Source organism: Xenopus laevis, chromosome 5L (assembly GCF_017654675.1).
Source record: "Xenopus laevis strain J_2021 chromosome 5L, Xenopus_laevis_v10.1, whole genome shotgun sequence".
Classification (NCBI taxonomy): Eukaryota; Metazoa; Chordata; class Amphibia; order Anura; family Pipidae; genus Xenopus; species Xenopus laevis.
The window spans coordinates 163,816,516-163,831,156 of NC_054379.1; the positions used below are offsets into that span (position 1 = coordinate 163,816,516).

General features: G+C 43.6%; 1 protein-coding gene across 1 annotated transcript in view; it reads right to left on the bottom strand.

Moving 5' to 3' along the window:
* Nucleotides 1-1,540: 1,540 nt before the first annotated feature.
* The window catches only part of fzd3.L (frizzled class receptor 3 L homeolog), a 57,862-nt gene continuing 44,761 nt past the window's right edge, over nucleotides 1,541-14,641 (bottom strand). Inside the window, 3 exon segments of the mRNA NM_001090449.1 lie at nucleotides 1,541-3,881; nucleotides 4,155-4,388; nucleotides 4,970-5,118. Coding sequence (NP_001083918.1) covers nucleotides 3,671-3,881; nucleotides 4,155-4,388; nucleotides 4,970-5,118 — 594 coding nt within the window. The 3' untranslated portion in view covers nucleotides 1,541-3,670.

Genomic DNA, 14,641 nt, shown 5'->3' on the forward strand with positions numbered 1-14,641 from the left:
GGGATTAGATTTCCCAATAAGGATATAATAGAGAAATGAGTGCAATTCCGTGTTCTCTTTATCATGTTCAGGGTGTGCGGCAGAGGCTCAGAAATCTGGATTTTATTGCAGTAATTATGCTCATTACTGGGATAGGTTTATAGCAGGATTAAAGGGGATGTGACCTACAAATCCAAATGTAACTTAATGAAAGAAAATATAATTCTAACCAACTTCCCAAAGTACATTCATTAAAAGTTTTAATTGGTTTTAAGGTAATGTGCCCATGTAATTGCTACTGAAAGCAGTGTCTGTCTGGCCATTTCTCTACTCCTGAGTCTGTCCCACTGAGACACATTCAGTTACATTAAGTAGGAGAAATAACAGCCTGCCAGAAAGCAGTTCAATCCTAAAGTGCAGGCACAAGTCACATCACTGAGGGTAGCTGGGAAACTCTGTTTGCTCTTTTGAAAAATGGATTTCAGTGCAGAATTCTGCTGGAGCAGCTCTATTAACTGATGTGTTTTGAAAAAAACATGCTTTCCCATGACAGCCAATAAGAGTGAGCCTTGCCAATAGAGTTCATCTCCGCTTATTGGAGAACACTAAGCAGGTGACATGTAGGTGGTTGAGCAGTAACTAGGGATGCACTGAATCCACTATTTGGAATTCGGCAGAATCTTTTGTGAAAGATTCAGCCAACTACCCAACCAAATCATATTTTGCATATGCAAATTAGGGGCAGAAAGGAAAAAGAGGGAATTTCTTTTTACTTCCTTGTTTTGTGACGAAAAGTCACGTGATTGCCTCCTCACCCCTAATTTACATATGCAAACTATGATGTGGATTCGGTTCAGCCAGGCGCAAGGATTCGGCTAAATTCTGCTGAAAAAAGGAGGAATCCTGACCGAATCCCAAATTCAGTGTATCTCTAGTAGTAACACAGAGTCGTTCCCTTTTCCTGCCAATAGTCTTTATTCCTCTTCTGGCTGTGATGAAATCAAAGGGATTGTGTTGGATAATGATATAAAGGCTCCCAATGGATCCTGGCCAAAGAACTAAGTGGGTTACACCCACCCTGTAAGGCTAATAATGACAGGAGAACACATAGGAGGCAGGAGTTTTAAATCACTGCATTGGGGAATGCTATCTAGCAAAGTTCGGGCCATAATAATTCCAGATGATTGTAATTTATCTTGGGGTGATTATATATCACTAAGCATTACATACTAGGGATGCACTGAATCCAGGATTCGGTTCGGGATTCGGCCTTTTTCAGCAGGATTCGGATTTGGCCGAATCCTTCTGCCCAGCCAAACCAAATCCTAATTTGCATATGCAATTAGGGGCGGGGAGGGAAATTGTGTGACTTTTTGTCAGAAAACAAGGAAATAAAAACTGTTTTCCCCTTCCCACCCCTAATTTGCATCGGTTCGGTATTCGGCCGAATCTTTAGCTAAGGATTCGGGGGTTCGGCCGAATCCAAAATAGTGGATTCCGTGCATCCCTATTACATACATAGATATACATATTACAAGTAATAACAGTCCATAACAGCAGATAATTTCACATATTTTTAATTTTATTAAAAAAAAAACATCAACCTCTCTCTCTAAAATGAAATGTCTACAGATGATCTAAATTCCTCTTTACACTCATTGTTAAAGTGCTACCAAATGCTGTTCCTTGTATTATTGTACAGATACAGAGGCTGCTCTACTGTAAACAGTTACAGTATAGTCTACAAACAGAGTGCAAATGAAAAAAAAATCACTTTATCCTATGCACAGACGAGTGAAGTGGCAATTGAAGCTCTGGGGACAACACTGCAGAGATCAGAAGGTACAAATAATGTAGAGCTGCTGTATGCTTCCTAGTGTAAACCAGCGATATACAGAAGCCATATTCTGTATGCGGTAGGATTCGGGGTCCATACAAGCTCCATGTAACGTGTATCTTCTGAAGGTGCCAATGTTTGGTCAGGTCTTTAGTTGTCACTTTAATGATGGGGTAACAATTACAAATACACGGTAAAAAAAAAAAAATACAAAATCAATATTGTAAACAAGTCAATATGTTCAATTGTTCCAGTGTTTTAAAATAAAGAGCTTCTTGTGTAACAGTAACACAGGGTCTACGCAACAGCTCAGCAGGGAGTTTTCCCTTTGGCAGAAGAAGTGGTTTAATTGTGCTACAAAATCAGTAGTTAAAACAACTAATAATAATCAGCAAAAAATTCAACTACTAAGTATTAAGTATACTTAGAGACAGTGGGATGGGAAACAAACAGAATTCAATTCTCGGGGCGCCCCCAAGCACTTGCTCCTTTGGGGTCGCTGCTCTCTGCACCAGAACTAGCACTCAAACTGGCTGCTGTGCCTCCTGATGCTCCCAAATTGCCAGTCTCCCCCCTCTTGGATTTCCCATTGACCTTTTGGAATCTGATTAAAAAGCGCTCAATGCCTTTAATTAAGCGGAACAGCCCATTATAGGGGACTGAGCCTACATTCCCTTTTATGTGTGCATGAATGAAAGCCACCATTACAGTACAATAAGTTGCCAGTAGTCATATTAGTAAGTTGCCAGTGGGGCATATTTATGGGCAAACTGTCCAGTGTCTATGCATGATCAATATCCTTATAAACATCATATTTACAAAACATTTATTCCTGTACAGACCCATCATCAGGCCACATTTACCAAGCACGGCTATTCCATAGGAATTATCGGCCGTTGCTATTGAAAAGAAAAATAAGAGGCATTCCAGTCCATAGTACGATACAGTATTTCTAGATGCCTGGTTCTTTGACCAGTCCAATTCCCGGGCAATGTCTGTGCAAGTCCTTGGATTGATTGGAGAAGTTCCAGACGGCAGCCAAATAAACTGCCTGGGAGGGTAACTAGGAAGTCTGAAGATCAAGAAAAGCTTCAATGGACAACATTGGTGTCCCTGCTTTTTTCTACTGGTCTCTGGATTCGTCATTCTATCTACACAGGAGAGGACAAGGACGTTTTATCATCTGATCTGTAGCCGTACAATGCGTGGAAGAAGAAATAGCCTTTTATTCCTTAACTTCCCTCGTTTTAGGTAATAAGTGAGGATCAATGCTAGTTAAGAGCTTACACAACTCACATTAATAGAATGTAAGAGGCTTTTAGTCTTGCGCCCCCCCCCTGCAGGAGAGAGTACACTATATATGCACAGGGTGCAACTATATCCATTTCTAAAATGTGTCCCATCTGCTGCTATTAAACTAAACGCCCAACCTCCCAGTCAATGGAAGCTGAGAGTTGTAGATAAACGGCAGCTATTGGGGAAGCGAGTTGCCCGTAAATTCCGGTGCTGGACAGGGAATGAAAATAGATCTACAGATCATTGAGTTGCTCCATATACAAAATATCTCTATTTGCTTTAGAAATGGGAATCCATTATGCAAACTGGGGCTAAGGCCTTCAGTATCTTCTTCAGTCTCTGCTCATGTTGTGTTTGATCAAGGTTTGGCATCCATCATAACAACCATATTCATGGACCATCACAATAGTAAAGAAAACATGAAAAAAATCAGTAGATTGTACGCATTCCAGGATCCCAACCAAGGATTTTCCAATAAACATGTCAGCTGTCCTAGATGTCAAGGCCAAGTGATGTCAGATCTTCTCAAGCTCTCAGTTTCTTCTACATTCCGTCCCATCAGGCACTTGTTGCGTCCTCCTCGATGACTCGGTTCATGCTGGTTCCATGGGAAATGTGAGCGAGGGGATTGCTCAAGTCTCTAATGCTGCCTTGGTGTGACTGCTCATTCAGTCGGTGAGTGCTACTGTGCCTCGAGTGGTCGGTCAAATGGGACATGCTGCCATGAGGGAGGCGTTCTTCTATTCCTCTGTAACTGCACGGGGTATACCTGCCAGCAGAAAGGCTATTAGCATCAACCAGCTCAATATTAGGAGATTAGGTACGCTGCAGCCCCCAACACATTATAACTGCCCACATATACACATGGTATTCAACAATGGAAGCCCTATCTTAGAAAGGATTCTGCATATTGGAGGTCCTAATCAGACTAATGCTTTGTTGCCGGACACATTATGGCCTCTATAATTCCTTTAGTCCGGAGAAGCCTGTTATTTCAAAAGCATGGATGATTTAGATCTAGATAAACAATAGCAGATCTTACCGTCCATCCCGCGAGCGGTGCAAGCTGCCATGATAACTGCTCACTTTACTGTGGACGCTGCCCGCTTTGCTCCTCTGGTCGTCCAACATAGCCAGCTGAGTGGATGAAGCATGAGTAGAGGTTCCCTGAGTGGAGGTCCCTCGAGATTTCCTGACGATGGGGGTATTTGGATCCCGGAGGAGCGACTGGGCAAAATCAGGCTCTTGAAGCACTTGGCGACTCTCGTTCACACCACTAAAAGTATAAAGAGGATAACAACTCACCAATGAGGCTAATGCTCTTAAGACCGATGTGTAACCAACTGCCACTTAGTACAGAACACAAAAGTAAAACACTGATTTAACAAAAAAGTGTATTTTATACAATTTTATATGTAACAGCTTACCATTCTCCAGTTACTACCTACCACTAAGCCAACAGTAATACTCTACCAGCGACTTGACCAACTTTACTATTTCAGTCCTATCACAGTCTCCCAATTTCTTTACCCAATGTGTATACATCCAGCTCCATCATAGCATATATTTACTATTTGCGCCCGACAGCACTCTATATAGCTTGCCCTTCTCTTTAGTTACAAGCAATTTTTAACCAGCCAACATCAACTCTGCTCATTGGTTGGATTGCTGCTCAGTTACAGGGAAGCTTTTTCCAAAATGACATTTATCTCAAAGTTGGATCTGCTACAGGTATTTTAATTGAATGCACAGGGTTATAATAAGGGTTCAGACTAAATACTAGGCCACAGAGGGAAACAAAACCCAATAGACAATATATCTTTGGCCTGATGTGATTAGCTAAACACTTGTACTTACGCCTTTTTCTTACGGCCATGGAAAAAGCTGGCCCATTCGAAACAGGTCTTCTTGCTTCCGACCCAGAACACAGAAGGTATTCCAACCACAAGCAACATGAGGTATTTCATCAAAAAGAGAATAAGGTCCGGTCGACTTGTTTGTGTCACCTGCGCCAAATAAAAATATCTGTTAGATTCTCATGAAAAAAGTCTAAATGTAGAGGCCTTTGTCTCACTAATACAGAGCTGTAAGTGGTTTTCTTTTTGTAAGGGATTAGAGAAGATTGCATGAATGAAAGCACAACAGAGAAGAGTAAGTCGGCTGGAAACGACAAAGCACACACAGCTTTGGGGCATCCTCTTTACACAAGACACACAACGTGTCCCAAACTGCACACACAGGTTCTGATGACAGGAGAAGATGGCACGGCAGAGAAACCAAATGTTATTGTTTAAACATAACAGCAAAGATGAAGTTAAAAGCTTTGGCAAAAAAAGGGAGACACAATGTCTCGCTGATGTTTGGTCCGAGTTCTCTTGGAACGGAATCTGTTTGCGAGCCTTGAAATTAGCAAATTCCGCTTTCACATCCTTGAAGGTTCCTTGGAAATATAGGAGGGGGGAGCCCAACCAATGTTGGACCAAAAAATGACAAAGCACCCCCCTTACAATTTATATCTAAAGCGAAAGCTGCAACAGTGCACTGGTCTTAAGGTGGCCATACACAGAGAGATCCGCTTGTTTTGTTGATGTCGCCAAACAAGCGGATATGCCCAGATTGAGAAGGGCGATATCGGGCTGATCTGATAGTGGCCCTATCAGAATGAAGGCAATATGGGTGGTTGGATCACGGGATGGCATCAACGAACAGATGCGTCCGCGATCCGACGGAATTTTTTACCCTGCCCGATCGGCATCTGCCCGACTTTCGGTCAGATATCGATAGGGGACGCACACTCGGTCTGTCGGCAGCTTTTATCGGCCCGTGTATGGGGGGCCTTTAGAAGAAATGAATGCCCCCATTCACTGTCAGCTATAAACTGCCAACAGATTAAGTGTATGGGGGCCCTCCAATGGGTTTCCCCAATGGATATCTGGCTGACTTTCGGGCAGGTGTTGATTGGTCAGGTTAAAAATCCCATTGGATCGAGGACATGGGTTCGTAGATGCGTTCCACGATCCGACCACCCGTTATGATCAAGGTGGGCATATTGAGGAGGGATCTGCTTGTTTGATGACCTCAAATTAAGACACCTCAAAACTCCTTTCCTCTGTTTTCTCTTGTTTCTGTTTGATGACCTCGCCAAATGTATGGCCATCTTAAAAAACCTTCTGAGACACTCCCAAAGGTGTTGCTTTGACCACCCAACCCTCAATGGCAGCAGCTACTTGGCTGATTTGCTATTGCAGCTGGTAGAGTTACAATTCAGATGAGAAAACAAGAATTTTATGGCATTTGCTGAAGAACGCCCATGGGAAGAGCACAAACGATGTCCCTTCTGCTTCAGCACAATTGTATTTACCCAACAAATTAATTTAAGTTTATAATCTTCCCATTGGCACATTTATCACCTAACAAATATGTGTGTCCCTTTCCTCTTTGCAGAATCCCCAATTAAAGGGAAACTAGGGGTAGGGTTCAGTGGACATTGGACTTGGCAATATATGTCTTTGGTTGTGGCAGGCAAGGATTCCAAATTTTTATTTGGCCACAGAAAGTTTTTGAATAATATTTGCTCCTCAAAACAATCATGACTTCTTACCCCCTCCAAATGGGAACTTATTGCCTAATTAAATAAAATGTCATTCTTATTGACTTCCCAAATACACGTTTATTAAATTTTTATATTTGTAAAGGTCACTGATACTGAAAGCAGTGTGTGTGTCTCTTTTCTGTTCTCTAAATCGGACGGACAATGTTGGTTGCAGAAGTCAGTTCTCCCTCCAGGACTGTTAATCATTGTTTCCGGAGTCAGAGCAAGAGAATGTAAAAATGCTCATGCAGATACTGCTTTCAATTGTCATTACGTTTACAAACGACCTTAATTGAATAACTTTAATTCAATTGACCAATGTTGAGTAGAATTACAGCTGTTATTATGCAAGTCATTTTTGGGCGGAATTACCTTTTTGAGTAACAATTTCTTTGGATTTACTTGAGCTATGATATAGACATTGAATATAGATAGAACCCAGTGGAGTGTTACTCTTATTTAAAAGGAATTATTCCAAAGTACACAACATGCTCTTCATTCAGCTATTGTGCACTTACTGGTAGAGCCGTACAAACCTGTAAACACAATGTTATTAAATACTTAAAAATTGTTGCCAAGAATACAGTTGTATCAGCCATGTAGTGCGAATCATCATTTCCTTCTGCAGCACATTCAGTTGTTATTTTAAAAGGGATAATATTTCCTTAATGTTTCATCTTACAGGGATAGTAGTATATAAGCACTCACCCCAAATTTCCCCCTAACTGACCTTCAGACTGGGCCCCCTTAGCTCATAACAAGGTTACAGATATATAGAAACATTGGGGTAACAGTCACCCTGCTATAGTTCCAGGGGTACCCAGGGCACAAATAAGCACTCACCCCAAATCTCCCCCTAACTGACCTTCAGACTGGGCCCCCTTAGCTCATAACAAGGTTACAGATATATAGAAACATTGGGGTAACAGTCACCCTGCTATAGTTCCAGGGGTACCCAGGGCACAAATAAGCACTCACCCCAAATCTCCCCCTAACTGACCTTCAGTCTGGGCCCCCTTAGCTCATAACAAGGTTACAGATATATAGAAACATTGGGGTAACAGTCACCCTGCTATAGTTCCAGGGGTACCCAGGGCCCAAATAAACACTCACCCCAAATCTCCCCCTAACTGACCTTCAGACTGGGCCCCCTTAGCTCATAACAAGGTTACAGATATATAGAAACATTGGGGTAACTGTCACCCTGCTAAGTTCCGGGGGTGTCTATGAAGAATGCCTTGGTGAGATGCAGACATGCAGATTCTATTCTTACAAAATCACTATAACCTCATAGGTAACCGAGGGAAACTACATGAGTTGAAGTTATACTTTTCCTGTGTGTACATATGGTTTGGCATAGTTGAAATGATCGTCTTAAATGAAAGAAAAAACATGACCATCCTGAACTCGTTACATCGACACGTCGATTTATAGAAAAGAATTGGCTTGTTGTAATATTTGTGCAAACAGAAAGCGATATTTAAATGTTATTTCTCTATAAAGCAAACAGGTGAGGTAATGTAGTGTAAGCCTGTCCTGGCACAGGTAAGTACTGGCACAGCAAGCAGTGGCACGCGATACAGAATAACCTCACTCCTTCTCAGTAAGCAACTAGTATTATTGTTTGGTTATGAGTATTTCTTGACATAAGGCTTTATTCCTTTGCTTAAACACTGTGCAACCAAACGACTCATGCTGTCTCCCTCTGAAAGTGAACCCTGGTCAAGCAATGTGCCTGGCTGCTGTCGGCATGTAGAGACGCACAAACTGAGGTGCGAATCCTAAACCAGTGTACCGCTCACCTGTAAATTAAATTTTAGTATGATGTAGAGAGGGATATTCTGAGACAATTTGCAATTGGTTTTCATTTTTCATTATTTGTGTTTTTTGAGTTATTTAGCTTTTTATTCAGCAGCTCTCCAGTTTGCAATTTCAGCAAGCTGGTTGCTAGGGTCCCAATTCCCCTAGTAACCATGCATTGATTTGAATAAGAGACTGGAATATGAATAGGAGAGGCCTGAATAGAAAGATGAGGAATACAAAGTAACAATAACAATACATTTGTAGCCTTACAGAGCATTTGTTTTTTAGATGGGGTCAGTGACTCCCATTTAAAAGTTGGAAACAGAAGAAAAAGGCAAATAATTAAAAAACGATGAAAAATAAATAATGAAGACCAATTGAAAAGTTGCGTAGAATTTTAAATCATTTAAAGGGGACCCGTCACCCAAAAAAATTATTCCAAATTCTATTTTATCACGTCAGACAAGCAAAATTAACTTTAATTACACTGTTTAAATTATTTCAATCTTTTTTTTCCATAAGTTTGGGAACTTAATAATTATAACAAGCAGGCAGGAGCCATTTCGTGGACACTGTTATTAAGACAAGTCTTGTATCATCTCAGAATCTTGTTTGTGCACCAGAATGGGGGACCTGATGTCCATCCCCATGTCCTGGCTACACAATTAAATGGTGAAGAGCAGGGATTCCCAACCTTTTCAACCCCGTGAGCAACATTGAGAAGCTAAAGGAGTTGGGGAGCAACACTAGCATGAAAAATATTCTTGGGCTGCCATATAAGTGTTGTGATTGGTCATTTGGTAGCCCCTCTGTGGATTGTCAACCTACATAGAGGCTCTATTTGGCAGTGCACCTGGTTTTTATACAACCAAAACTTGCCTCCAAGCCTGAAATTCATAAATAAGCACCTGCTTTGAGGCCACTGGGAGCAACATCCAAGGGGTTGGAGAGTAACATGTTGCTCACGAGCTACTGGTTGGGGATCACTGGGTTAAGAGAAAGGGGGAATGTGGGGAGAGCAGTGACATGTAGGAAGTGCTGAATGGAAAGTGAAAGTAATTGTCTAAGGCATAGAGGAGGGGCAGGCAATATTTGATTGACAGCTGAGATTTTTAAATGAGTTTAATAGCTATGAATGCTTTCGTAAAAAAAAAAAAGAATTTGGATTTCATATTTAATTTGTAATGGACATTTATTATACAGATTTTTATGTCTGGGTGACAGGTCCGCTTTAAAGGAGTACGAAAAGCATTTGTCAAATTATATTCCTAAATGTAGGTTGAGTGCCCTTCTACTGAAACAACACTGTAATTTCTCAAATCGCTATAGTTTTGTTGTACAGGCACCCTGGAAAAAATCCCGGGGTGGAGTTTGCAGCCGTTATTTTTCTGAAGCGCACATCACTTCCTCCGTCTCCCGGACCTAAAGTGCGCATGCGCCGCTTTGGCTTTACTATTGGGGATCTACTGAGGAGACGCTACCCAGCTTAAGAAAGAAGAAATGCGAAAGAACAATCACATTGTTGTAGAAACCCGTCTCGATCGTCGCTATTGAAGAGGAGGAGAAGCAGAGGGCGTTTGCCTTTACCACGTGACTAGAACCTCGTTGCTGGCGTGGGGGAAGCAAAATGATCTTTTGCTCATGCGCAAGGCTTGGAAGATTTAATCTGCGCATGTGCAAGCCCTTATTTTGCCGTTTTCAATCGACAGAGGGATGTCAACAATATTTCATGCACTTTTCAATATTTTTTTCAATAAAATCGATCTTTGCATACAGCTGAAGGAGAACTCGTATAGAGGCAGCATTACTGTAAGTAGCTCTTGAGTGAAGGGGCAATACATAGTGTATTTTACCTTTACTTCTCCTTTAACTAGACAATGCTGCTCCTTGTGGGACAATAAATGCTTGTCAAGTGTGCCGCAGTGCTTTGGATTTTGATTGGCTGGGGCACTCTCCATGTATGGCCACCTTAAATCTGTCCCGTGGCCAATCAGATCTTTTTCCACTAACCAATCCCAACGCCACTCCTGAGATAGATCTGGGGGACGAACAATCAGGTCAGACAGAGATAAGTAACAAGGGGGCTGTGCAGGGGGGGGTTCATTTTAGGGATGAAGATACCACTGGGCCACGTAAATTGACAGGTCCAGTTAAAATACAGAAGGGGACAGCATCATTTTAAAGAGGATGGTGATGTTTAGCAGCCTCACCCAACACATCGCCGGCACCAACTCACTATAAGGGCAGAGACACACGCTGCAAATCGGGGAGATTAGTCGCCCGGCGACAAATCTCCTCTTCTTCGGTGAGACTAATCTCCCCAAACTGCCTCCCACCGGCTAGAATGAAAATCGCCAGCAGGATGGCACTCGGAGCACTTCGTTTTCAGAAGTCGCCCGAAGTTTCCTTGTGAGTGCCATCACTGCCAGCGATTTTCATTCTAGAGGGCGGGAAGATTAGTCGCCCCGAAGAAGAGGAGATTTGTCGCTGGACGACTAATCTCCCCGAATTGCAGCGTGTCTCTGCCCTGCTGTGCAGACGCAGGGGGTTCATTTTAGGGATGAAGATACCACTGGACCACGTAAATTGACAGGTCCAGTTAAAATACAGAAGGGGACAGCCAGCATCATTTTAAAGAGGATGGTGATGTTTAACAGACTCACCTAACACATCAACGGCACCCACTCACTAGAAGGGCAGAGACCCACACTACAATTCGCCCAGCGACAAATCTCCTCTTCCTTGGGGCGACTAATCTCCCCGAACTGCCTCCCCACTGACTAGAATGAAAACCGCGGCGGGGGTGGCACTCATAGCGATTCGTTTTCCGAAGTCACCCGAAGTTTCCTCAAAATTTCCTCGTCAGTGTGATTTTCATTCTAGCCAGTGGGAAGGCAGTTTGGGGAGATGAGTCCCCCTGAAGAAGAGATTTGTCACCGGACGAATTGCAGCGTGTGCCCTAAGAGACAAGGAACATGTGCACATTAAACAAGGAACATATCGGCTTCATGTGCACATTCTTCTGATAGGTGGTGGTCACCAGAGAGCAGGGGACATAAAGTCAACTGACCAGACATGGCGGCTATCCATCTCCACTCATGGAGGCACAGAGGGATCTATGGATAATGTTTGGGTTTGTTCACCGTTAATGATGACTGGCTTACAGGAAGATGAATGGAAGAAGATCTTTCCATAGAAAGAGGGTTCAGCTTCTAAACTGAGCTGGTTCCATTCAATCGGAGCAACGCATTTCCATTATTTGCAATCAAAGAAAAGTGACCTGGCTGTGAACTGCACTTTCAGCAGGAGACACGCAGAAAGAGGCCATTGTTCCACCCGCGCCAGAGACAATGATGAATTAAATGTTATATCTATCGGGGGCACGAGGGGAAGAGCTTCCCAAGCGCGGGGGTCGGACCAGGTTGTAACCAAACCCCTTGAAGAGATGTAATTTACAGGGCAGCTAAGCCTTTCACCTATACAAACCATTATGGTCTGTAAATAAGCGTTTCTGACAGTGGGTGAAACAGTCTGAGGGCCCTCACGTAAAACGAGTTCTTGATTGAAAATAATCCCTCAATATCGGATTGCAGAGAGCACTATCTCCAGGGGAAATGTACTCTGCTGGAATGAATAGAAATGACTTTTTTCTAGAACAGGAATTACAGGTTTGTGACTGACCTCAGAATCACCTAAACGCAAACTGCATAAGATTCTGTACAGTACAGACAATTCTTCAACCTCCAACAACCTTGTGGCAAAATTGTGGCATTTTGTGGGTTTGCTCCCAGTTTAGAAAGCTAGACAAATCCTCACTACCTGGAAGGCTTTCTATCTGTAATTCATTAGACATGTCTATTAGTGATGCGTGGTTCAACAAACAGCCTATGATTAAATGCCTAAGTGCATGAAACGTGTAAGGCTATGTATTCATTTACTTTGTGGCCTGAAATAAAGTTCTCAGTTCTTTTACAAGCCTGTTTGAGGGATCTGTGAGTGCATGCTGTTTTTCTGTTTGGTTGGATACCTTCACCTTGAGCTGTAGGTCTCGGGCATGTGCACCTAGACGCCACAAACTACTGTGAGATTACAAATTGATTGGCCTTTCATTGGGAATTTCTTTCTTTTAATGTATCAATAAATAGTTGCTCAAGGTTCAACCCTCACCTGTATTTTCCCAACTCAAATCCAATCCCCCATCATCACACAATATCCATACCCAACCCGACTATGGCTGGTGGGGACAGGGCAATACAGTCACAAGTATATAGGAGTATATAGGAGATGGGCCATGGGTAGAGTCAGGCCCCCCGCCACTTTAAAAAGAATTGCACTGGCCCAAACCTGCCTGACCCCTGTAACACTAGTGTCTTGTGTATATGCTGTAAAATATACATTGGGTCAGACTGGCATTGTTACATATCTGTTGTTCTCTCAAAATGATCTCTGCAGAAGATATTGCAAGAAATAGACATATGGTAGAGAAGGAGAGGGTGGTGGTGGAAATAGAAGAGCACTAGTGGGACAATTAAGTTGGACATACACAAAAGATCCACCTGTTGAACTAGGCTGGCAAGTAGAGGTCCAAACTGACGTGATCCAGTTCTTTGTCACTTGGGTCAATGATCAGATCAAATTCAGGGAAGTGCAGATTTACTGTTCAAACCACATGTTTCAAACCACCCGTTCAATATGGGAAGGAGTTCCAAACAGATATCAACCAGACAGTAGGATAGCTTTGTGTTTTTACACAGGCCAAGAGGTACTTAGTGATGTGCGGGTCAGGGAATAATTGAACCTGCACCTGACCCTAATCCCGGTTCCGAGACAGGGAATATTCGGGAGCAGTGGAGGGGTGTAGTTCCATAGTCTCACCCGCACCCAACCCTAACCCCCAATAATTGGGCAAACTTCAACCTGAACCTGCCCAACTGGTGGTCAACCAGCACATAACTAGTGGTACTGCTATTAAAAGAAAAAAAAGCAGACATGTGGGGCCTGGATACACAAGAACCAAAGCTTGAGCGTGAGAACCATAACTCACAATAAGAGCCTTTTTGGCACAAAATGTATGAGGTTTTTTTCTATTGTGATATTCTCCTGTAATAAATCCACGTTTCATGTACAACACTGCTCATGGGCCTCTGCGAGTGCCAGCTTATGGGCCTCTGCGAGTGCCAGCTCATGGGCCTCTGCGAGTGCCAGCCCATGGGTCCACGTTTCATGTACAACACTGCTCATGGGCCTCTGCGAGTGCCTGCTCATGGGCCTCTGCGAGTGCCAGCTCATGGGCCTCTGCGAGTGCCAGCTCATGGGCCTCTGCGAGTGCCAGCCCATGGGCCTCTGCGAGTGCCAGCCCATGGGCCTCTGCGAGTGCCAGCCCATGGGCCTCTGCGAGTGCCAGCCCATGGGCCTCTGCGAGTGCCAGCCCATGGGCCTCTGCGAGTGCCAGCCCATGGGCCTCTGCGAGTGCCAGCCCATGGGCCTCTGCGAGTGCCAGCCCATGGGCCTCTGCGAGTGCCAGCCCATGGGCCTCTGCGAGTGCCAGCCCATGGGCCTCTGCGAGTGCCAGCCCATGGGCCTCTGCGAGTGCCAGCCCATGGGCCTCTGCGAGTGCCAGCCCATGGGCCTCTGCGAGTGCCAGCCCATTGGCTTCTGCATGTGCCAGCTCATGGGCCTCTGTGAGTGCCCGATCATGGGCCTATATGAGCGCCTGCCCATGGGCCTCTGAGCGAGTGCCAGCTCAAGGTCCTCTGCACGAGTGCCAGCTCATATCTGGGGTTATGGTGGTTACTCTGATAAACTGTTGACTCAATAAACAAAGGATGAGTTGGTAACCAATGCCTGCTTGCCTAGGGCCAACTTTGGTGCATTGGTACTGTGGTATTGTCCGCTTACGTCCACTGTTTAGTAGGAGTAAGCATATATGTGAACTGTGTAATGTTGTGATTTCTCAGGGTTTTCGACCATGTATAAAAATAAAAATATTTATTTGTATACAGACAAAACAGACATGTGACAAAGCGTCACATTTATGGAAATATGTGAATAAAGCATTCCAGTCCTGTAGGGCTTGGTTCTCCTTTACAGGCTTAACAAAGCCGACTTAAAATTGTGACGTCCATGGGGTTTTT